Source organism: Mus musculus, chromosome 17 (genome assembly GCF_000001635.26).
Source record: "Mus musculus strain C57BL/6J chromosome 17, GRCm38.p6 C57BL/6J".
NCBI lineage: Eukaryota > Metazoa > Chordata > Mammalia > Rodentia > Muridae > Mus > Mus musculus.
Genome location: NC_000083.6, coordinates 80537683 through 80563691, shown reverse-complemented (window position 1 = coordinate 80563691; position 26009 = coordinate 80537683). Strand labels below are relative to the sequence as shown.

The following is a 26009-nucleotide window of genomic DNA, read 5'->3' as shown; positions in this document are numbered from 1 at the left end:
CATGAAGAGTCTTTTAGATGAGCCCAGGAAGACAAAAGCCCTTCATGGAACAGAAATCATAATGAGAAACAATTTTAAGTTTACATTTAAAAGACAAAGGAAACTTAAAACCTTGATAATAGATGATCATATAGATTTAAGAAATACCTTAAATCTATAATGAGAAGATAGCCAAAGGAAATCTATATTTGTGTAACTATGATAGCTGATAGTTTAGATGTAGCACAAGAAACATTTTAAGTTTATAGTTAAAAGACAATCAAAGGAAACTTAAAATTTGAACCTGTGATTATAAAAGTTGGATCATATACTGGAATGTTTTATTAGAGTTAGGCTAATTTATAAGAACTCTATTAATGTTAGGACAGTGGCATAACAAGGGAAAGGAATTCGAAACAGTCCCTGGAAGCTGAGTTTAGGTAAGGAAGTAACAGAAGGTTATGTCTGTGAAAGCTCGCATCTGAACTTGTGTATCCTTTATCATCAAGTCCATGAGTTAGGCAAATCTGTCTAACCAGCTAATAGGGTGGTGGATCACCCTGGGGGAAGGAGCTAGAGGTCTGTTTCTAACTGTCAAGCTGCAGTTAGCTTAGCCGTCAATGTAGTTAGGAGTCTGGGAAGAATACTTTACAATCTAGATGCCCTTAATTAAAATGACAGAGGTTGGTTAATGTCCACTATCTAAGCAGTTCCCAGGCCCCTGTGGTCTCCATAGCAACTTGAGTCAGTCTGACTCTCAGGCCCAGAAGATGAGAGGCTTTTCCCGTGGAGTAGGAATGTGGGAGAAGTGACTCACCTTGTCTTAGCCGGTAGGAGACATTTAGCTCTCTGGGTGTCCGCTGTTCGTCCATGGTGTAGGCCAAGCCCTGGCAGCAGAAAGGCAATGGAGCAGTGTTACTCAGTGGTTATCATACCACAATCCAGGTAGAATCTTGTCGCTGTGCCTGTATCTTCTTGGAGACCTTGGCGGGTAAACTGTCAGGATTTGGGGGGAAGGGGCTCTTCTATCATATTGAGCTTAGACATTTAATGTTTCATTTAGCAGATTTCTGACAAGATTGAGAGCCTAGTATCTATTAAGCATGTCTGAGTTAGACAAGGAATGGTAACCGTTAGCTCTTCTACCAAGACCTAAACAGAGCAGTTCTTTAAATTTTGTTATGCCATTGTACTGGCTGGTTTTGTGTCAACTTGACACAGCTGGAGTTATCACAGAGAAAGGAGCTTCAGTTGAGGAAATGCCTCCATGAGATCCAGCTGTAAGGCATTTTCTCAATTAGTGATCAAGGGTAAAAGGTCCCTTGTGGGTGGGACCATCTCTGGGCTGGTGGTCTTGGTACTATAAGAGAGCAGGCTGAGCAAGCCAGGGGAAGCAAGCCAGTAAAGAACATCCCTCCATGGCCTCTGCATCAGCTCCTGCTTCCTGACCTGCTTGAGTTCCAGTCCTGACTTCCTTTGGTGATGAACAGCAGTATGGAAGTGTAAGCTGAATAAACCCTTTCCTCCCCAATTTGCTTCTTGGTCATGATGTTTGTGCAGGAATAGAAACCCTGACTAAGACAGCCATGAATTAACTCAGAGGCAGGGCAGGCAGTGTGGTGATTTCAGATGTGCAGTGTGGAACCCAGAAGACCGATTGTAATTCTGCACTTGCTTCACTGCGTTTCAATTTTCTTACCTGTACAACTGGATCAAGCAGCCCTAGCATACTATATGTAAATAAGCACTGCTGTTTCAGGGTGAGCTCCTACAGTTATTAGATTATACATACAAGATTCCACTGGGTAAAGAGGTGGACTTTCTGAGGCTCATTACAAACTTTTATAATGTTAATTCCTACCCTGATTTGATTAATCATTTTGGTATTATTTCTCATCGAATGTTTAATCTAGCCACAATTATAAACATAAAACAGTGCAAAAAAATAATAAAAATGAGATCTAGTATTTTCTAAGAAGTCCTGTGGATATGGAACGACTGCAGGGAAATTAGAAAATTTGACCTTTTTGTTGTATTATAATTTGTTTGTTTAGGGGTGGTCTAAGAATTGGTCACCCTAATACAAATAAAAGCTAAGAACAAGAGTGCCTTGCCAGGTGGTGGCAGTGCACAGGAGGCAGAGGCAGGTGGAGGTCTGAGTTCAAGGCCAGTCTGGTCTACAGAGCAAGTTTCAGGACAACTAGGGCTACACAGAGAAACTGTCTCAAAAAACCAAATAAACAAAATGAAAGAAAGAGAGAGAGAAAGAAAGAAAGAAAGAAAGAAAGAAAGAAAGAGAGAAAGAGAGAAAGAAAAGAAAGAGAAAGAGAGAAGAAAGAGAAAGGATAACCGTGCCTTGACCAGCAGGATGGAACAGATTATAAAGGCACTTGCCAGGCAAGTTTTACAACCTTGGTCACATCCTCAGGACCACGTGGTAAGAAAGGACCGGTACACACAAGCTGTCCTCTGACTACCACACTCTAGCTGTCACACACACACACACACACACACACACACACAATCTCACATCCGTTCCAAATTTACCGCCTTCTACACAGACATATACACCTCAGATTTATATCATATCCATACACATCTCATATATCTCATATACACAACAACAACAACAACAACAACCAGAATAAATGGAATCCAAACATTTTAAGGAAATAGTGTCCTGAGAAAAGCCGCCTTGTTCAGCGACCATGGTTTTCCCTCTCCTCTCCACCAGGTGGGGACGTTGAGCTTTGTAGTCTGCCTTGTTGCGCAATTCTTCCCCTTCACGGTGGGGTTCCGGTGAGCTAGCTAAGAAGGCAAACACCTTCCTTATTCAAGGGTATGAAAGTCCAGCCCCCTTAGCTGCATTTTACAGCCCTGTATTTTAATCATTTACTCCAGGTAATAAAAACAATAAATCGGACAAGGCTTGGTTGTGTTAACTAAATGTGGTCAGCACAGAGCCACTGTCAGAAATGACCCCAGAAGACTAGAGAGCTGTGCTAACAAAATACCATTGAGAGTTCACTTCTACTGCACACAAAAAAGCAAACATTAAAGTGTGGAAATAAACCTTGGGCCACCCAGGCAAACCATCCTGTATCCGCTTGATTAAGAAAAGTCGTTCTTATTTTCCAGGTGCAACGCTGAACTTCAAGTCGACCGGTACACTAAAATTAAGTCGCTGTAACTAAAATGGAAAAGTATGAAAAGCTAGCTAAGATCGGAGAAGGGTCTTATGGCGTTGTATTCAAGTGCAGAAACAAATCTTCTGGACAAGTAGTAGCGATCAAAAAATTCGTGGAATCTGAAGATGATCGTGTCGTTAGGAAAATAGCCCTGCGGGAAATCCGTATGCTGAAGGTAGGTCCGTCCCGCTCTGCAGGCGGCATCTGCACTCTGAAGATGCTGCGTGAGGCAGGCACACTAAAACGAGTGAGAAGAGACAGGGTTTCTCTGTGCAGCCGTGGCTGTCCTGGAACTCACTCTGTAGAGCAGGCTGGCCTCGAACTCAGAAATCCGCCTGCCTCTGCCCCCCAAGTGCTGGGATTAAAGGCGTGCGCCACCACTGCCAGGCGACAAGTCCGACTTAACTCCTGGGGTTCAGCCACTTTGGGAAGCATTGTTGGACTTTGGCTTCTGACTTTAACTGGATGTGTGAGTAGGGGGTTAAAACATGGAAGCATTGGCCTTCAGTACACCACATCCTGATTTGGAAACATCCACCCAAGTGTCCTGACCCCACTATTTACCAGATGCCTGCCTTGTCTTCTGGACATTGCCCCCACACACTTTTCCAACCAACCAGCAGAACTACAGGAGCACTTCCCTTCCCGGCAGAGAGGGGGCCCCCAGTACCGGTGGAGGTATCAACAGGACCTGCCTGTGCCTAAGAATCACCCAGCCACCTTCATGGTTTTTACATTGTTTCCTTTTGTTGCCATTGTCTTTGATGGAACTCCATGTAGAAGTTTCATGTGTTCCCAATGGAAATGTTTGCCCAGCCTAAAAATCCTTACATTTTTTAAAAGAACTTTCAGGCCTGGGGTGTGCTTCTCCAATGCGAACATCCGTGGAACCCCTAAATCTACTGAAATACAGAGTTTAGAGGTAGAGGGATCTGGGATGGGTTCCAAAGTGTCTCATTTTTAACAAGCTCCCAGGGGTGGAGACACCACTAATGGGTGAACACACGTTCATTAGCAAGACCCTACAGTTTGAAGAGCACACAGTCACTTTCTAAGTATCTCATATTATTTTTAATGGACTTTCGGCTTGTAAATGTGAAGAACAATTAGATTGTTTCTACTTTTCAAGTATCATATGCATAAGTTTTCCCCATCAGTTGCAGTTTTATTTAAAATAGAATTTGATTTAAAAAAAAAAAAAAAGTTCGATCTTAATACTTGGTCGGCAGAGGGCGCTAGTGACATTGTTGGGTCCGGCGGACATTGTTGGGCAAAGCTGCAGGATCTAAGACCAAAAAAAGCTGCTAACTTAACCTTCTCCCGCGCCCTCTCTGGTCTTTAGATAAATCTAATACTTAGATTATTGCTTGCAGGTTTACCTTCTAATTTAAAACAGCCCAAATCTAAGGGTGAACCTAAGACGCAAAGTAGCCCAAGCTTCGTCCCCTCCGCCAGGCTCAGAACCTTCTTTCCTGCCTCTTGCTGTTGCTCCCTTGCTAGCTGGGAACACATCCTCCTTTATGTTCCTCACACTCTCCTCCTATTTAACTTGGATTGGCCTTTCCTTCACACTACCCTTTACACCCCAGGCAACCACAGCACCGGCTAAGTCAAGGTCATTTGCTAAGGAGCTGTGAATCGCTGGCCGGCCCCTGGACAGTTTGGCCAGGTTACACTCGGGCACCGCGTGGAGCTGCAGCGTCTGGAAATCCCTTGTCCACCTGGCAGGGAAACGGTCCAGCTTCCAACCCGTGGTTTTGCTAGAGCTCTCTTGCAGCGCGTGTCTTGTGAAAGTACCCCTGTCGCCCTTTGACCTTCGGCTCTTTCAGTCCTGGACATACACAGAATGCAGATTGACCCGGGGCTCTGGACACATTTCCTTCCTAGTTAGAATAGATTCTCATTTCCCCAACTATTGGGCAGCAGCTGTCAGGTGATTTTGTTGTTGTTGTTGTGTGTAGGAAAATTGATCTGTTTGCTAGATATACAAGGGAAAGGAGTTACAAACAGGTGAGGTCATATGTCCTGGTTTTTGCCCTAGCTTCCCATGTAGCTAATACCCCACCACTCTCAGAGGTGAGCTACTGTGAACCCTAAACTATCTGGTCTCTCTCGGCAGAGGCAGAGTAGCCATGTTAGCTAGCTTGACTACAGCTGTTCTGGTTTCTGCCTGTTACACTGACTTCTACACTAAGATTTTTTAGTAACCCAGGGGATAGGTTATCAAACTTCATTAGCATTTTACTTTTGGTTTACAATATTGAACAAGGGGCTGGGGAAATGGCTCAGCAGCTAAGAGAGGACCTGGGTTTAGTTCCACAACTATCTAAAGTCTAATTCCAGGTGATCTGATGCCTTCTGACCTCTCTGGGCACCAGGCACATACATACATACATACATACATACATACATGCAAAACATTTATTCATATAAAACATTTAAAATATATATATGGATATAATATTATATTGCACAGAAAAACGAAAAAGAAAGAAGAAAATATAAAAGACTGCTTTCTGAACCATTTCCACATGTCAATAGAAGCCACAAATAAAACCTCCGTACATCAGAGCAAGCAGCAGCCTCAACCAGAGGACAGAGCCCAGTGAAAAGCATATCTAAATGCATGAGCCTGGGAGAGTCCTAAGATAAGAGGTGCAACAGAAACTTAGGGGCTGAGAGCGGACACTAGAAACCAGACTGCACTCCAGTCCAAGCCACCACTGACATAAGTCGATGGTAAGGGGACTGGGGAGATGGGCTCAGCTTAAGAACTCACGCTGCTCTTGCAGACCACCCTTTGCTCCCCAGCACCCAGACAGGGTGGCCCACAACTCCTCTAACTCTAGCTCCAGGGGATCTGGTGCCCTCTTCTGGACACTGCGGGCACTCACATGTGTGTGCACATGCACATACAACATACAATTAAAAATAAAATAAGCCTGTTTTTTTTTTTTTGGCCATGATAATGTGTAAAGTATGTAAACACTGATCATTTTATAGCCTTTTGCATAATGACTCAGTCCTTCATTTACGTTATACATTGTGTGTTCCTAGTTCTTGTACACTGCACGGTGCCTACACATGAACACGTTGCTTACACTTGGCCCTCACCAGGGGGATTTAAACAGTTTAGCTACTATCACTACTTACTTGTTACAGATCTTCAATTCATTCCACATTGAAGCTGATGGCTCGAAGAACGAGCAATTGATCTTAAACACCATAACAAAATTCTGTATGAGAGAATGGAGAAACCGCTCAGCCAGTAAAAGCCCCTGCTGTACAAACCTCAGGGGCCCCAGTTCAGATCCTCAGCACCTATGTCAAACACTGTGCTAAATGGCATGTGTCTGCAACCCCTGGTCTGGAAGGCAGAGGCAGGAGGATTCCTAGGACTTGCTGGACCCCGCCCATCTCACTGAGTTGGTAGGAGCCACATGTCAGTGAGAGACCTTGTCTCAAAGATTAAAGGGAGAGCAGAGACAAGATTGCTCAGCAGGTAGATGCTTGCAGCCAAATCTGACAATCTGAGTTCAATGCCCGGGACTTAAGTGATAGAAGGAACCAGTCCCCGCAAGTTGTCATCTGACCCTCACACAGGTGACATTGCACATCCATGAGTGTGCATATGCCCATGCACTCAGACACACATATATTAATTAATTAGTAATAAAATGTTAAAGGGGAGAGCAATTAAGAACACCTGATTAGCCGGGCATGGTAGCGCACGCCTTTAATCCCAGCACTCGGGAGGCAGAGGCAGGCGGATTTCTGAGTTCGAGGCCAGCCTGGTCTACAGAGTGAGTTCCAGGACAGCCAGGGCTACACAGAGAAACCCTGTCTCAGAAAAAGAAAAAAAAAAAAAAGGAACACCTGATGTCAACCTCTAGGCTCCATACACACATGCACACACACACATATGTGCACCCTCGCACATATGCACATACGCCAACACACAATAAAAGAAAAAAAAAAACCCTTCTGCCCAGGAGCTAGAATGATAAAGGGGCGTGTCCTCCTAGCATCAGAGCATATCTGGGACAGCTGTGAACGGAACCGCATCACTAACCTGTGCACTTCACTTCTTCTGCAGCAGTTGAAACACCCAAACCTCGTGAACCTCATCGAGGTGTTCAGAAGAAAGAGAAAGATGCATCTAGTTTTTGAGTACTGTGATCACACACTGTTAAACGAGCTGGAGAGAAACCCAAACGGGTAAGTGATCCAGAACCTGGAGTTCTTTGGCCAGTTCTCTTTCATTCTGTGTGTAGCCCCAAAAGGATCCCAGCCCCAGCCTCCCAGCCCCACCCCAACCCCCGCTACCAACCCCCAGCTTCACGTAGGATGTGCTCAAAGGGTAATGGCTTTTAACCTAAAGTGTAAGCAGAAGAAACAGGAAGCCAGTATAAACCCCAGTGTAGCTTGGTGGGAAAGCATACACAGGGTGGTCTGACCTCAAGGAGCGACCATAATTCAGTGCGAGGAAATCCAATCATATGGCCCACCAGCAAGTCAACACGTAAGAGCACCCACTGGGGCTGGAGCGGCAGCTCTCTGGTCAAGAACAGCAAGTCCTGCTCTTGCAGAGGCCCCAGGTTCGGTTCCCAGCACCCATGTGGTGGCTCACAGCCATCTGTCACTCCGGTTCCGGGGGATCTGGTGCCCTTTGCTGGCCTTCCTGCATACGTTGCAGACATACATGTAGGTGAACAGTCAGACACAATAAATAATAAATAACTCTTTAAAAGAGACAACTACAGGGGCTGAAGAGATGGCTCAGCAGTTAAGAGCACTGACTGCTCTTCCAGAGGTCCTGAGTTCCAGTCCCAGCAACCACATGGTGGCTCACAACCATCTGTGATGGGATCTGATGCCCTCTTCTGGTGTGCATGAGGACAGTGACAGTGTACTCGTATAAAATAAATAAGTAAGTCTTTTTAAAGAACGCAACTACATATCTGACTGAAATGATTAAAAGATTTTATTGAAATGAGCATGTTTCTAGATGGAAATACCTACTATGAGAGTATAAACATGTTGTCTCATCGGGTTTTTTTTTTGTAGCACAGAATTCTAACTAGAGCACAAATCGGATATTTTTTAAACTTGAAAAGTGAGAGCCAAGAAATTTCTTAAAGAAGGAAGGAAAAAACAGGGTTTAAATACAGAAGTTTTGGCAATTGCTTTCTTTAAAAAATAAAGCCATGACTAAAACTGAAAAAGAATTTCAATAAACTATTATCACCATTAATAATTTTTCAAATAGTGTAAGATGAGTGCTGTGGTATACCAGAGGCTGAGACGGGATGATTGCAAGTTGGCGATTAACCTGAGCAACTTAGTCAAGACCCGGTCTCAAATATATTCGAAAGGGTTAGGGGTGTAGCTCAGTGGTACAGAGGTTGCCTGGCGTGTGCAAGGCACAGGGGTTCCATCTGAAGCCACCACAAACAAAATAGGTATGCAGGCCTCTCCACCTAGACAGGGTGTAACTAGGTAGATCATTTGGCAGTGAGTATGAACATTTAGAAAGCTGTTGTCACACTTAAACGCAAAACTCCACTTAGAAAAGATATACAGCAAGGTATTTTTCCCATAAGGGCAAAATTATACATATTCTGAAAGATATTTAGAGCAGAGAAGATTGGGAGTGACCTGATTTTCCAGTAGTAAACAACTGCTGAGCTGAGACATGGCTGTCCCTCGACAAGTCCATCCCTACCTCCTTTTGGCAGTTTATTTTCTTTCCTTTAACCCCGTGGAAAGCGCACGCCCTTAACCTCAGTGCTGGGAAAGTAGTCAGCAGATCCCGGAAGCTGGCACTTTAGCTACTGTAGCTAAACCAGGGAGTTCCCGGTCTAATGAGAAACCCTGTCTCACAATAACAATAGGTTTGGAGAGATGATTCCGCTATTTAGAACACGTACAGCTCTTCCAGATCTGAGTTGGATTCCCAGGTATTCACGACAGGTGGTTCATCACTGACTATGACAACAGTTCCAGGGAATTTGACACCTCTAGCCTCCAAGGGTACACTTGAATTTACACACACACACACACATACACACATGCACACCTGAAAAATTAAAGTTATTTTGTTAAAATTGAAATAGAAAATATTGAAAATAAAATAAATCATTAAAAGTAATAATTAGGTGGATAGAAGAAGATCCCAAGAAACCAACCTCTGGAATTCAACACACACGTACACACATGTATGCACATACAGAAATACCTATACATGCATCTCTTTCACACACACACATGCACGCACAAACACACAGCACACACACGTATGCACATACCCAAATACCTATACATGCATCTCTCTCTCCCCCTCTCCCTCTCCCTCTCTCTCTCTCTCTCTCCCTCTCCCTCTCCCTCTCCCTCTCCCCCTCTCTCTCTCTTGCACACGTGCACGCGAGCACACACACACATACACACACGCGCGCGCGAATTTGTAAGGTCAGAGTCATCTTCAGGTGACTAAAATAGCAGTTTCTGAGCTGGGTAGCTCGAGACACCTGGATTTTAGCTTCAAGCTTTTCGCTGTTGCTTTTAGTATTTGTCTCTACACTCTCCCGAAGGATAATACCTAAACACCACGTATCCACCGATTTCTACAGAGGGCGCTATTTCACTCTATAATGCTTTGAAAACTGCTGCCTGCGGCAGAACAGCATTGGCGTGCTCTCTCTCCGGTCTGGACGTGGCGTGTCTATCTACGGTCACTACAGTTCCATCTCCTCTGTAAGATCAATGTGATTCATCCCTAACGCATATCATCCTCCCAGCAGTGGACCCTGCCTCCTGGGCATCTGAGCCAAGTGAGCAGAACCATGCCGCCCCAGTAAGAAAGCTTTGCGTATCCTATTGACGACCGATACTCCCATTGAACTAGCTCTGCTTGGTTTCTCGTTAACAACGTTAGCAGTCAGGGTTCTGAAACATTTCTGACCCCTCATACCTGCCTTGTTTCCTAGGTCTCCTCACCTGGAGTCTCCGAGTACCTATCCAGAATCCTATGTCTGTTGATATAGTAGCCTAGTGCTGGCGCCTGTTCCCTGAAGGTGGAAGCCACCCCTCCCCCCACTACTCTCGCCGGCTCTGTTGTCTGGGTTGCTCAATCGATTGTTGCTCAATCGATTGGCTTCCTAGTCCATTTCTCCACATTTACCTCCTAGCACTGTATCACTTCTTGCTTGATTCTTTCGAGGGCTTTGGCTTTAGAGCCGGGTCCAGGTTCTGGAAGGTTCTGTGGGACTCTACCTTGTTTCTGCCTAAATTCCCCACACTCCTGGTTCTTTGTCAACCCAGAGCATCTTCTACCTTTGGGACCTCTGGTCACTGTGCCTGGGATGTGGTCATGTCTACTGGCTTCATCTGACCTCAGACCTTCATCTCTTGAACACAAGTGGAGGTTAGGCGGAAGTGTTTGGGTGGTAGCTTTCTCAGTGAATTTAGGGTGTTTTTCCATTTTCACACAGGAGAAAATGGAAGCTTCCACAACTCTCTGAGGTTATAAAAGTGGAAAGTAGCATAGTGGGGTCTGAAGTTGAATATTCTGCCTCTTAGTGCCCAGGGTGGCTATGGTCACCCTTCCACTTTATAAAAGAGAAAAGCTGTCACTGCAGGTTTGACTAGGAAAGGGTGGACATGGACAAAATCATAACAAAATGCAGTTCGGGAAACAGGAATGGATATTTCATACAGAAAAGAATTTGTGCTAAGAATTAGGTCTCTCGTAATATTCACAATTAGGAGTGGAGGTAAAGGGTGCCACCGTGTACCTAACTGTCAAGGGCAATGCTACATAATCAGGCCCTAAGATGAGGAACTGCTCTGAGAGAAATCCCCCGTGCCCCTTCCCCCCCTCCCCCGCTCCTCCCCACACACACATACATCCATTTTTCTGAATAGAGCAGCCTCCCATGCCAGCACCTAGGTCCTGGAGCCATAACTGATGATGTGAGTTCAAGTCCAGGGATCCACAGGATGGAAGCAGAAGGCTCACTCTCTCAAGTTGTCTCCATGACTAAACTATCCATTTAAAATTTAAATATACAAATTAAACCTTTGGGTCTCTAGTTTCCGAAAACAACAGTCCCATGTACATCAGCAGAACTGAAAAGATCTGCAGGGTCTGTAACAGAGCAGGACTGAGCAGGCAACTGCTAAGACAGTAGAGACCAGCACTAGCCACCTGATTAAACACAGTAGCCACAAAGAAAAAAGTCTAAGTGTGTGTGTGTGGGGGGGGGGAAGTTGAGGATAATTAGGAACATGTTATCTAAATGATTTGATGTGTGTGCATACAGATGTGTGTGTATACATATATGTGAAATTGTATAAGAAAAATAATTATAAAAACAAAAAAGGGGGCTGGTGAGATGGCTCAGTGGGTAAGAGCACCCGACTGCTCTTCCTAAGGTCCATAGTTCAAATCCCAGCAACCACATGGTGGCTCACAACTATCCATAACGAGATCTGACGCCCTCTTCTGGTGTGTCTGAAGACAGCTACAGTGTACTTACATATAATAAATAAATAAATCTTTTTTTTAAAAAAAAGCTGCAAATGAGAAGAAAAAGAAGGGAAGGAAGGAAGGAGAGAGAAGAAAGAAAAAGAAAGAAAGAAAGAAAGAAAGAAAGAAAGAAAGAAAGAAAGAAAACATCCAGAAATGATAATGGATAGAGAAGGGCTGGGAAAACGACTTAGCAGTTAAACACTTGACATAGGAGCATGTGGATCAGGGTTTGAATCACTAGAAACCCGTGTAATTACCACAACCCACCTGTAATTCCAGCATTAAAAGGCAGAGATGGGATCCCCCGAGCAAGCTGGCTAGCAAGACTAGCCGTATCAAAGAACCTTGGTTTGATAGACAGACTGTCTCATGGTAAAAACAACCAAAGATGATTCCTGGCACTAACCTTGAACCACCTTATGTATGTACACACTTATACGCACACACTTGTGTACACACACACACACACACACACACGCAAAGCCACGCATACACACCCCATAAAAAATGAATAAGGAAACGGGAGAAAAGACGTGAAACGGAAATACACTCAGGAGGAAGTGTAGCACCCAGTAATCACATGAATATCGATTTAACTTGAGGCAGTCTCATGTAGCTTAGGCGAACCTCAGTCTTGCTATGTAACTGAGAATAACCTTCAACTTAGGAGGTAGAGGCAGGAGGATCCGCTCGCCAGTTCCCCGGTAAATAATAACCAGCCAAAGTAACTTGTCAGTACTCCGCACCTGGAAGGCTGGTTCTGCCAGGGGCTAGCTCATAGCCTCGCGTTCCCACGGGACTTTTATTCTCTCTGGGCTCCTCCTTGGGTGTCGACCTCTCTCTCCCAGTGCAGGCTGTATGGCCTCTACACAGTAACACAGCGCAAGCTACGCTGTTTCCCACCAGGCATGTATGTGGTGCACAAGCGCGCAAGCAGGCAGAACAACCACACAGACCATTTCAAAAGCGATTCTGGCGCCCCACTCCCTGACCCTGTGCCTCTGTTGCCCCTCCTGCCCCTGCCCCATTCCCAGCCCTTGCTCCCGGGACCCCCATCCCAGGAGTTTTCATTTCTATTTTTGATCTTTCTCTCCAGAGTTTCTGATGGAGTGATTAAAAGTGTGCTATGGCAAACCCTTCAAGCCCTTAACTTCTGTCACAAGCACAATGTAAGTAATATTTTCTAATGCTAGGAAGTTCTCTGTACCGATGCTTCTGTTGGAGAGAAGGAAAGACCCCGAGGCCTAAGATCAAAGCAAGAACCATGGAAGGAGCGAAGTTCCATCACTTATGGCTCGTCTCCCAGTTCCATGAGAACCAAGTTATGATAGCTTGTGAATTCAAAATTGTGTGGACTTAATGTTTTCCTCCACCACAGAATTGATTCCTAGAATTGTTTAAATTGGGTTAAAATATTATTTATAATCTAATATATAATATTTACATATTATAGCTGGACGCATCATGGCATTTGTTTGGCTTTCTTCTTACCATAGAACTTTTGGGCATCCATTAGCACATGCGCGCATATATATAGTACGTGTGTGCGTGCATGCTTGCGTGCGTGCATGCGTGTTTGCGTGCTTGCGTGCGAGCGTGCTTGTGTGCGAGCGTGCTTGCGTGCGAGCGTGCTTGCGTGTGTGCGTGCGTACGTGCGTATGTATATGCTTGCGTGTTTGTTTACATGCATTCATGTTTGTTTACGTGCATTCGTGTTTGTTTATGTGCATGTGTGTGCGTATGCGTGTGTGTGTGTTGTTGGGTTGAGGGCACAAGCATGCGCATGCGTGTGAGAGTTGGGTTCATGGGGGCACATGCTGTGTGTGCATGGGAGCATGCATGTGTGCATGCCTGCCTGTGTTGTGTTGTGTTGGTTTGGGATCACAGGCATGTGTGTGTATACGTGAGTGTAAGTGGTTGGTTGGTGTTTACGCATGCTTGTGTGTGTGTGTGTGTGTGTGTGATTGGAGAATCTACATGCATAAATGTGTATGGTTGTTTGGGACACACGAATGCACTTTAGTGCCGGCCTGGATTGGGCTGGATTGGGGAATCACACACAGATGCATGGGTTCGTGCAGTTGGTAGAGGCACACACGCGTACATGTGTGCGTGAATAGGTAAGTTGGTTTGGTTTGGGGGGCATGAATACATGTGATTCAGTGGTATGAGGGAACTTGTAGAACTCACCTCCAGCAGAAAGTCAGGGGATCAAGGGAGGGATGGGGTTGCCATTTCACAGTCAAAAGCTCTGACCCGGGGGGAGGGGGGGATTTAGTGCAGTGTCCTAGCAAACGCAAGGCCCTGGGTTCACTCCTCAGCTCTGAAAAAAAAAAAAAAAAAAGCTCTGACTCATAATTGTTCCTGTCTGAAAGAACTGCAGGGACAAAAATGGAGAAGGGTGTGAGAAAAAGGTCCAGCGACAGGCCCAAAGTGGGATCCAGCACAAGGGTGGGGCCCCAAGACCTGACACTATTACTGAGGCTATGGAGCGCTCTCTTTAGTTTTGAAAAAGCCAATGAAATTCCCATTAGAGCAAAGCAAAAGCTTTCATTTCCCATGTCTGGAGAGGGATGTTGTACACAAGACTTCTGTGACTCAGTCTGTGCCTTTAGATTCTTACCAAAGGTGATAGATGGAACCAGTCTGTTGCTTTCCACTGTACTGCAGGAGACAAAATGAGTTGATGTAGAAATAGCCACGATTTGTAACTTTTTTTTACGTGCATAGATATTTGCCTGCATGTGTGTCTATGCACCATATGCATACCTAGTACCTGCAGAGGCCAAAAAAAAAAAAAAAAAGGCACTGGGTCCCCTAGAACTCAAACTATAGTTGTTTGTAAGCCACCGTGTGAGTACTGGGAATTGAACATGGGTCCTCTGGAAGAGCATCTGTGTTCCTAACCACTGAGCCATCTTTCCAGCCCTGTTAAGATGGTTTTTAAAAAACACAGTTTACCACAAGTGTTTATGCTTTTCCTCTGTACACCAAGATGCTCTCTTGATGCAAATTACTGATACAAGATCTATGGCTCACACTGCTTCTTCCTTTAAAAAAAAAAAATCTCTTTGATGCTTAATATAGAACTCTTATATAAAAGGTGCTCAATAAATACTATTGAATAATCGAATAGCTAGGAAGATGTGTTATCTACCTTCATACCTGATTGTAACCAAGTAGTTATTGTAGCTTAGTGCAGCAGACATGACATCCCCATTTGAAAGAGCGTATCCTATACTCTGAGCTTTAAAATACTGCAGACTTCTCTTTAACAGTCCATGGCCACTATTCAAAATGGATACTCTCTTAGTATGTTTACTGTTGTGTATATGGTCACGATGAGGTGGTCCATGCCACAGTGTGCATGTGAAAGGCCAGAGAGCAACTCTGTGGAGCTCATTCTCTCCCTCCACCTTCACATGGGCTCCTGGAATCAAACTCAGGTGGCCAGACTTGTGGGATGGGCTCCCTCATCCCTTGAGCCGTCTCCCTAGCAAATAAGAATTTCTAGACAAGCTTAACAACCCCCAGAGGAGAATCTCCGAGTGTGCTGGTTTCCTTGTGCACTTCTGTTATCATCTCAGGGTTGCTGGGGTTTGCCCCTTTGCATCCAGAGTCACCAACCTGCAATATTCAACCTGCGTCATGGTTCATGAATAGCCATGATTCTGGGTAAAGGCACATGGACTCTTCTGTTGTTCCCGTGTCTTCGCCTTCTACTGAAGTCCAAACAGCACAGTAGAAAGTGAACTACTCACTGGATTGTGTTCTTCTCTTCAAAAGATCTAGACAGACACAGTTTCCTTGTGTAACAATGATAGTTTTTGGTTTTGTTTTGTTTTGTTTCTATCGGTTTGGTTTGGTTTTGGTTTTCGAGACAGGGTTTCTCTGTGTAGCTCTGGCTGTCCTGGAACGCACTCTGTAGCTCAATCAGGCTGGCTTCGAACTCACAGAGGTCCTCCTGCCTCTGCCCCTGCCTCTTGAGTGTTGGGATTCAAGGCATGTGCCAACACTGCGCAGCTAACAATTGTAGTTTTAATCTCTTTGATAATATGCTGACATTTAGATACAATTTTTCTTTTACTTGATAAGGTGATATCTATTTGGTTTTCAATTGTAAGCCATATATCTTAACATTTAGACTAATAGGTACTGTTGATTCTTTGTCATTTTGATGGCTCAGAAAATTTATCAAGTAATATCTTACAGTGTATTCATCGGGATGTAAAACCTGAAAACATCCTAATAACCAAGCAAGGGATGATAAAGATTTGTGACTTTGGATTTGCACGAATTCTAAGTAAGTACAACCCTGCCTTGCCTATTTTGTCTGATTCATTGTCTAACTCACATGACTAGAAATTGGTATCATTCATTGTCTTATTTAAGCTAATGGATAGATGCTAAAAGTCTTGTTATTCAAAGAGGGAAACGAATCTCATTTTACCCTTTCAGAATCCATTGACAATTCAGCTAGGATGTATCAGGTGACATTTCTGCGTGTTCGGCTCCATGGGAGTGGAAAGGAACTGTACGATGCTTTTCTGTTCTACAGGCACTTATAACCCAAAGAAAATGAGATGAAAAAGTAAAACAAGATGGTTAGCCATGAAGCACTAAAGCAGATGGCTCCCTGGAGAGAGAGAGAGCAAGATGGGCTTGAGTGATTGGAAAAGCTCCTCAGAGCTGGTGGTGCTGTAAGAGTCAACTGGAAATAAAGAGCCTATAGGATTCAGAGACAAAACATATCAGCCCAGGCAGTGAGGGAGCAGAGAGAGATAACTAGTTCTAAGTGTATAGGCACCTGTGTTAGCAACACACACTTTACAGTGGGGTTCAAGAGTCCTCAGCACTCCAGTGACACCCAAAGGTGACCTGAAGAAGGGCCAGGTTGAAATGAAGCTAGCCAAGTTCCCTGAAGTTGCTGTGTTTTGAGGTGCAAAGCAGAAGGACCCAGATGGTACCCAAGTCCTGTCCTGTGGCTGAGAAGAGAAACTGACAATCGGAGACACTCCTAAGCCAGGAACTATGTAATAACTGCTCATGTCGTGGAGTAGAAGATCCTGGTTAGAAATGATGGTCACAGTTTTGTCACTGGCACTAGGAAATGTTCAAAGCCTAGAGAGATGGTTCAGAGTAGAGCACCTGTCCTAACTACGTAGGGAGTTTGAGTCAGCCTGGGCTACACAAGTCTGAGGGCCAGAATTTGAATTCTCAGAAGTCATGTAAAAAGCTGGATGCATAGCACGCATTTGTAATCTTGGTGTTCCTGGGATGAGATGAGAAACTGAGATAGGAACTCCACATAGCCTCAAGGAAAAACCAGAGACTGCCTCAAACAGGGAAGGATGAAGGCTGATGCCTGGGGATGAGGGTGGGGGTGGCGGGGGTGGGGGGTGGGGCGTTGTCCTCTGACCTGCACACTTGTGCATACACCTGCTGTATACAAATACTCAAACACACATACCAAATTTAAAAGGAAGGAAACTGTTCAAGACACCATAAGCATAGACAGGCAATGTGAGCGAAACTGCACAGGAAACACAAGGCGAATGGCACCGGGGCTCAATTGGCAGAGTGCTTGCTTAGCATGCCAGGAGCCCTGCGCCAACTGGGCATGAAGGAACAGAGTTGTAATCTTGAGGAGGTAGAGACAGGAGGATGGGAAGTTCATGGTCATTCGTCATCCTTAACTACATAGGAAGTTTGAGCCAGCCTGGGCTACATAAGACCTTGTCTCAAAAAAAAAAAAAAGCTTGTATCGTTTTATAAAAGAGTCATAGTAGTCCAGGTTGTTTTCTGTTCTTGCTATGAGGACTATTGATTGAAGAACTGCAACCCTTGCATTCTGAGCTGTCTTTTGTGGTGGTCAGACTGTTATCTGTGTGTCTCTTACTAAGAAAAACTGTCACCCAGGTATAATGATGCACACCTGTATATCCAGCTGTATACAGACGAAGCGGCAGGGTCCAGACCGCGAGGCCGGCATTAGCCACACATTAAATCTTGTCTCAAGCTGTGGTGGCTCAGCAATCCAGAGCTTAGGAGGCAAGGCAGTCAGATTTCTATGAGTTTGAGGCCAGCCATGGCTATACAATAGGATCCTGTCTCAAACACAAAAAACAAAACTGCCTGGCATAGTGGCACATACCTTTAATCCCAGCACTCGGGGGACAGAGACAGGCAGATCTCTGTGAGTTAGAAATCACCCTGGTCTATTTAGAGAGTTTTAGGGCAGACAGGGCTATATGAAGAAACCCTGTCTCAAAAAGGAAAAAAAAATTGAAAGAAAAAAATGTATTTATTTAGAGTACATGCACCCCACAGAGCGTGTGTGGAGCTTAGAGAACAGCCTGATGAGGGGATTGTCCCCTACTACCATGCAGTTCCCAAGGATAGAATTCAGGTGGTCAAGGTTGGCGGCAAGTACCTTTACCCACTGAGCCATCTCACTGGCCAAAACAGGACTCATTCCCCAGTTCCTGCAAGCCACTATTTTACCAACTTTTCTCCCACGTGACTCCTGCCACTGAAAGGTCTTTTGGAATTGACCATCAACTTCCTCCAGGCTCAGAGGAGAAAAACTGAGATGCCAGGACTCCCAGCTCACGCAATATGGTGGGACTGGGTTCCACCCACCCGACCATGGGCACTGCAACCTTCAGGGCAGTAGGACGAGTCCAACCAGGGAGATTTCCCCAACTCTCCATAGTCTGTCCATCAGACAGGCATGACTTGTGGTCCAAGGAGTCAAACCAAGTTGTCACAATAGTTCCAAAAGATGAAAATAGACAGAGAGTCACTGGGTGCAGCCATCCAAGATGGAAGTAGTCTCTATGGCTGCCAGAGTAGGCAACCACAACCCATGGGGCTTAAAGTGACAGAACATGATCTCTCGGTCCTGTCCTGTCCTCCGCCCGAGCACATTCCTCAGCATCTGCGCTAACTCACCGTTGTCTGTCTGTCTCTGTGTCCCTGTGAGGCCACCTGGGACTGGGCATGTGGCTCAAATGGTCAAGTGTTTGCTCTACATCCACGAGGACCTGAGTTCAATCCCCAGAACCCACATTTTAAAAAATGAAAATCTAGATAACTATGTTTTACGCTTATTTTACAACCTTGGTGCTGTGGAGACAGAGACAAGCAGATGCCTGAGTCTGTGCTGGTCGGACAGCCTCGGCAGGCTGGGGAATTCCAGGTAAAAGGGAGAGTCTCTGTCTCAAATCAAGGTAAGGGTTGGGGATGTGGCTCAGACGCTGAGTTGTCTGCCTAGCACACATGAAGCGTTGCATAAACCAGGCATGCGGCTCACCTCTAATCTCAAGGCCTGGAAGGAGAGTTCAAGGACACCGTGGATACTTGAAGCCCTGTCTTTTAAAAAAAAAAAACAACAACAAAACAAACAAAACAAAACAAAACAAAAGGGACAGTGGGCTGAGGAATGTCACCTGAAGCCGATCTTTGGCCACACACACTCATATATGTGTGGAATCCTACCAGTTCCTGGATTCAGGGTCCACCTTACTTCACTATGACCTCACTGTAACTCAGTAAACCCCCATAAAAACCGTGTTTCCAAACAAGGTCAGATTTATAGGTACCGGAAACTGGGACTTCAAATCTATGTTTTTTTGGAGTCCACACAGTTTAGCTAACCACAAGCACTGGGCTAATGGAAACAGAAGCAAGTATAGGGCTGAAGAGATGGCTTGGGGGTTAAGAGTCCTGGCTGTTCTGCCAAAGGGCCCAGGTTTCGTTCCTAGCACCTTCATTCATAGCAGTGCACAACTGTCTGAAATTACAGTTATAGGGAACTGACACCCTCACACAGACATACAAGCACAGCACCAATGGCGTAATGAAATCTGACACCCTCTTCCAGAGAGTCTGAAGACAGCTACTTTGTACTTACATATAATAATCAGTAAATGAATCTTTAAAAAAACAAAAACACTTATGTGTCGTGACAGAAATTCTCACACCTGCCTGGGACAGTTTTTCCACGTTCTCCAGCTAGGGTGCTGTCCGTGCTCCCTGGGGCCTTGACTCAGCATCAGGAGGACCACTGCCTCTGACTGAGCTGCTGCTCGGGGAGTGGGTCAGGGAGTGGGTCCGAGGCGCTGGAGCCATGAGATGATGACTCGCCCAGCTGCCTGATTCTCTTTCCTTCACAGTTCCAGGAGACGCCTACACAGACTATGTTGCCACCAGGTGGTACCGAGCCCCCGAACTTCTCGTGGGAGACACGAAGTACGGTTCCTCTGTAGACGTGTGGGCCGTCGGCTGTGTTTTTGCAGAGCTCCTGACGGGTCAGCCACTCTGGCCGGGAAAATCCGACGTGGACCAGCTTTACCTGATCATCAGGACGTTGGGTAGGAGTTGCGTTTTGTGGCTTTTGTGTTCGTTGTAGCATCCGTATGATAGATACCGCAAGGAAAGCGAGAAGCACATTGCTTCTCCAGTGTTCTGCGGGGACGTTCTCTGGGCTGCCCGTTGTAGCAGAAGCCCACTCCAGTGTGAACACACAGCGCCCGCAATGAGTCTGCAAAGGCCTTGCCAAGAAAATCCAGTCAGTCTGACCTAAATGGCAGCCAACGTTTAAAGTAATATTAACGTAATTCATGTGTATACTACTTTAAACGTGAATTCTCAGTTTTAAGAAATAAATCTCTGTAGACTTGAGAGATGGCTCAGGGGTTAAGAGCATAGATGGCCATTGCAGAGCAGCACTTTGGTTCCCAGCACCTGATGCAGGTGGCTTATAACTGCCTATAACCCCAGTTCCAGGGCTTTAGTGCCTCTGGCGATGCACATGTGTGTAACCATCCTCTCCAACATACACATAAGTGAACTAGAGTAACCAACTCCCTTTTCCCAAACTAATCTTTTATTATTTTCTTAATATGTTTTAATTGAAATAGAATTATAACACATTTCTCCTCCCTTTTCTCTGTTCAGCCCTCTCCCATTTATCTTCCTCCCAACTCCTCACATGCCCTCCCCCACCCTCAAGTTGACAGCTTATTTTTCTTTGATGATATTGTTATATACATACACACATATGTATATGTGTGTGTTGGCTGGTTCTGTGTCAGTTTGACACAAGCTAGAGTCATCAGAAAGGAGGGACCCTCAGTTGAGGAAGTGCCTCCATGAGATCCAGCTGTAAGGCATTTTCTCAATTAAAGATAAATTGGGGAAGGGCCCAGCCCATGGTGGGTGGTACCATTTCTGGGTTCTAAAGAAAGCAGGGTGAGTAAGCCAGGGGAAGCAAGCCAGTAAGCAGCACCCCTCCATGGCCTCTGCATCAGCTCCTGCCTCCAGGTCCCTGCCCTGCTTGAATCCCTATCCTGACTGCCTTTGATAATGAACAGCAACATGGAAGTGTGAGCTAAATAAACCCTTTCCTCCCAAACTTGATTCACACCCCCCCCATCATGGTGCTTCATCACAACAGAAACCCTAACTAAGACCGTGTGTGTGTGTGTGTGTGTGTGTGTGTGTGTGTGTGTGTGTACACTTTCATTATTTGTGGGTATATGATTTCGGGACTGACCTTTCTGCCCTGGACAGGGCTTATCCCTGACCCCCTGATGAGGCTGACTCTCCTCCCAGCAGCCATCAGCAGCCAGTTGTTCCTTTTCAGGAGTGAGACCCCAGGAACTTCCTCCTTCCGCATTAGCACGTCTGGCGATGCTGCTACTGTTTGCTTCAGTCTTGTCTAGGCAGCCTTTTCTAGGAGACTGTTTGCAGCAGGCTTCCTGGAATTCTGGCCCTTACAATCTTTCCACCCCCTCTCCTTGACGTAACCTGAACCATAGATGTAGAAGCTGTGATGTAGATGTGTGTGTGTGCCTGTGTATCCATTGCCGTGGGCTCCCCGTGATCGATGGAGTCCTGTTCTGCTATGGTTGCCTGCGATGGTCTCCATTTGCCATAGGAGAGACTCCTTTGATGAAGGGTAGTAGCTGTGCTTCCCTGTGGGTGTAAGTGCAAGATTTAGAGTATGTAAGGCATTATTGCTGGTCTAGGAAAGTGGTTGTAATACATTCTTTTCTAAGGCCCATGACCTCATTAGGCCAAGGAAGCTGGTTAGGTTTCTAGTACCCTTCCACCGACTTAGAGACTTCCCTCCCATCAAACGGGCCTTCAGTCCAGTCAGACAGTGGTTGCCTGCCACCTGTGCATCTCTTGCCATGCTGGTAGTTGTCCTGGTTCACAGATGTTGCAGCTGTTCAGGACTGTTAAACTGTCCCTTCCTTTGGCAGCTCGCATTGTGTTTTATATAAGTAAAAAAAAATTAAAAAAAAAAATATATATATACATATACATATATATATATATATACATATATATATATATATATATATATAAAACTTTTAAAAACTGTTAAGGAAGTTATATTTTTATTTAAAGATTTGCTTTATTTTGCCCAGGTATGGTGACACATGTATTTAATCTCAGCTCTGGGGAGACAAAAGCAGGAGGCTCTCTGGGAAATAGAGGTCAGCCTGCTCTCCATAGTGAGCTTCAGGCCACACAAGGCCATGTAGACAAGACCCTAGCTCAAGCCAGGCAGTGGTGGCGCACACCTTTAATCCCAGCACTCGGAAGGCGGAGGCAGGCGGATTTCTGAGTTTGAGGCCAGCCTGGTCTACAGAGTGAGGTCCAGGCCAGCCTGGCCTACACAGAGAAACCCTGTCTCAAAAAACCAAAAAATAAAATAAAATAAAATAAGGAAAGACCCTAGCCCAAAAAAAAAAAAAAAAAAAAGCAAAACAAACAGAAATCCAACAACAACAATAGATTTCTGTCAAAGTGTGTGTGTGTGTGTGTGTGTGTGGTGTGTGTGTGTGATTCTGGAGATGGAACCCAAGGCCTCTTGTGTGTTCTCAGCAAGCCCTCGTCCACCGAGCTCCCAGCAGCCCACTTGAAGCTTGTTTTATGGGCTTTGGTCACTGTGTTCTCCTTGACAGTCAGAAGTTAAATCTTCTGTGTCTGGAAGGAGATCTAACCCATGTAGACTACAGACCAACTCTGGGAGCCACAGGCCCACTCTAGGAGCCTGCAAGTAAAGTGTCCCGTCCCCCCCACCCCCCATGAATACACAGAATCTTCCCTGAAGCTGCTCTGGCTTTCAGCCTGCTGGTCCCTTCTCTGCTTCCTCTCTAGCTCATTCTCCCAGGTAACAGGAATGGATGGGGCAGAGCATCATTGCAGGTCACACGGTCTGTGCATGGGTCTGCTTGCTCCGTTCCCTAACTCCTTAGACAGACCTGAGTTGAATCCTGTTCATGTGACTGACTGATGACCCTCCCTCAGCCTCACTCTCCTCACTGATACAATGGAGATGGAAACCAGCGATTCTTAGGCTGGGCTCGAGTGGTATAGTATTTGCTGAGCACGCATAAACGCCTACGTGATCCTGGCAGTGTGTGAATCAGGCATGGTGTGGCCCATGCCTGTGATCCCAAGACGTGGGAAGCAGAGGCAAGAATATTAAAGAGTTTAAGGTCAAAGTCAAGGACACCATAGGAAAACCTATAGAACCAACTAACCTGAGCCCATAGGGGCCCACAGAGACTGATCTGCCAACATGGAACATGCATGAATCTGACCTAGGTCCTTTGCACATATGTAACAGTTGTGTAGCTTGGTCTTCACTGTGGGACTCCACAGTGGGGGCAAGAGCTGTCTCTGACTCTGTTGCCTGCCTTTGGGATCCTCTCCCCCTATTGGGCTGCCTCATCTAGCTTCAATAGGGGAAGATGCACTGAGTCTTAGTTCAACTTGAAATGCCAAGGATGGTAGATACCCATCGGAGGCCTGCCCTTTGCTGGAGAGAAAGGAAGGAGGAATGGATGGGTATGGGGAAGGACTGAGAGGAGAGGAGGGAGGGAAACTGAGGTCAGGATGCAAAGTTAATTAGTTAAAGAGTTCAAGGCCATGCTTGGCTAGGAGGCCAGCCTGGAATAGACAAGACCCTGTCTCAAAGGAAAAATAAAAAGAACTAAAGAGGAGAGGGAGGGAAGAAATGAGGTAGGAAGGAAGCTAGCAATTGTATTGAGAGATCATTAGGAAAGCAGATGAAGAGCCCAGCAGTCCTCTGTCCCGGAAGCTTAGATGGAGTCTGATTGGTATTGGAGATTGGTGCTAATGCTACTCTGTGTGTCCAGACGCTGAAGGTCCTCGTCTCCAATTGGTGTTTGATCTACCAAGAGCTTTGTACAGAGAGTGGTCCTCACCTGAGCACAGGGGCCTCTGCCCAGGCTCACACTGCCCCTGTCTGGAAGAAGCATTCAGGCACAGTGTTTCCTTAATACCCGCATCTTAGGGGATTTTTGTGATATACGTTATGATTTTCTAACCCAAGTTATCATGAGCTATGTGGTTTGTATTTTACAGGGAAGCTGATTCCAAGACACCAGTCTATCTTTAGGAGTAACCAGTTTTTCCGCGGCATCAGCATACCTGAACCAGAGGACATGGTAAACGGCTCTGTGCCGGATGGTTTACTGTTTGTGCTGTTTCTTTCTGTAAGGAGGTGGTTGTTTCACGTGCGTGCCTTAGGCTGCTGCTTTCCATACGAAGCACTGATGCAAAATTGAAAATAAGTCAGTTTACAATGTAGTTCAGTGCAGAATTCCCAACTATTCAAAGTGCTGGATCATTTGAGCTCAAGAGCTCCAGGCCTGCCTGGGCAGTTTTGAGGTCCTGACTCAAAATTATTTATAAGAATCCAGGCGTAGTCGCATGGCTGTAGTCCTGACACTCAGAAGGTTGATTAACACAGTTGGATGCCAGCCTGGGCTATACAGTAAATTCTGGAATGCAGCAGCCAGAGCTACGTAGTGAAACTGTCACCAAAACAAACAAACAGTCAACAACAACAACAAAACAGGGACAGAGATGCACACAGGATAAGAGTGGTTGTTACACAAGCATGAGGATCCAGTACTCATGCAAATAGGTGAGTGTGGCTGTGCATCACATAGCCCCAGTGGTGGGAGCAGGGAGCATTAGAGATTGCTGACCGTCGGCCCAGCTTTAAAACAGCTCCAGGTTCAGTGATAAACCCTCAAGGGAGTAAGGAGGGGCATGAGAGACTCCCAGTGGTCTCCTCTGGCTTCCTTGCTCAGGTATGTGCAAGGAGGCACACATGTGTACCTACTCCTCTCCTCACATAATATTAAAATAATAATAATTACATAGAGATGACAGGAGGAAAACAACAGCTTACATGTCCTATCTCTTGCATAATTCAAGCCCATTTAAATTTAAATCATGCTTACTATCCAGCATAACACCTTAATGGTTTTGGTCAAACACTGAAGTTAACATTCCCTCAAATAATTACTTCCGCATAAACAGTACTTCAGACCAATTTCTTTATTTTGAAGATAGATTCTGTCTTTGTTATTCTCCAGCTTATAGAACAAAACTGAAACAGAAATAAATTTAAAACATTTTCAAGTCAGACTCAGTTTACCTATATAATCCTAGCACCTAGGAGACAGTAGCAGCAGGGTCGTGAGTTCAAGTCCAGCCTGAAACAGAGAGGAGACTCTGACAGCTACCTATCACCCTCCACAAAACAAAACGACAACAAAAACAAACAAAAAAAGTCCCACCCCTTTTGTTGCAGGGCATTTGATCACACTGTGAACCCTGAGGTTGTGTTATTTACTTTAAAAAAAAAAAAAAAAAACTTTTTCTAGTTGTGGTTTGGCTCAGCCCTTAACACACATCCTTAATCCTTCTGGCTGGAATATAGACACACCCTTAGTATACACCTTTAATCCCAAACAATGAAAATAAAGTTTGTAGAAGGAAACACCTATGTTTGAAAGTGATGTCTAATTGAGTGGCAGACAAAGTGATGAATCAGAGAAAGATTTGACAAGATATTCCCAACTCTCACAAGAAGAGGGAAAAGGGAAGCTACTTAAGGGGCAATGCAAAGAGAGAGGGGAAACTGTTTTACCAGGACAGTTACAGAGAGACGTGTTGCAGAAAGAGAACAAGCTACAGGTAGATGAAACAGAACGAGTCAGAGAATGAGAAGGAGCCAGAAGATTAGAACACATTGCCAGAGCAAAAAGTCAGAGGCTCAGAGAGAAGCCAGATTGACTCAGCTTGGAGAGGAGTTTAGAGCCAGAAAAGCTGAGTTGAGCCAGCCAGCCAGAGTTCAGAAAGAATAAGAAGGGTGAGCTTATTCAGCAGTAAATATCAGAGGCTGAAAATATTCTAGGCCTAATAAGATTGTAGGGAGACTACAAGGTTCCAGGATTAGGCCTAGGTTAGCAGAC

General features: G+C 45.2%; 1 protein-coding gene across 9 annotated transcripts in view; it reads left to right on the top strand.

The window, feature by feature from the left end:
• Cdkl4 (cyclin-dependent kinase-like 4) overlaps positions 1-26009 on the top strand; it is a 54264-nt gene that overhangs the window by 14122 nt on the left and 14133 nt on the right. For 5 of the 9 annotated variants that reach the window (XR_003952147.1, NM_001360144.1, NM_001360143.1 and 2 more), the window contains exons 2-7: positions 3118-3342; positions 7264-7385; positions 12794-12866; positions 15910-16000; positions 19875-20072; positions 24106-24188. Coding sequence is in view for 8 of the 9 variants with exons in the window: in NM_001360144.1 (NP_001347073.1) it covers positions 3175-3342; positions 7264-7385; positions 12794-12866; positions 15910-16000; positions 19875-20072; positions 24106-24188 (735 nt within the window). In the remaining variant the exon portion in view is untranslated. Of the gene's footprint in view, positions 1-3117; positions 3343-7263; positions 7386-9796; positions 10021-12793; positions 12867-13167; positions 13818-15909; positions 16001-19874; positions 20073-24105; positions 24189-26009 lie in introns of those variants that run through there. The other 4 variants (XM_006524529.2, XM_006524531.1, XM_006524530.1 and 1 more) reach the window with 4 other exon arrangements.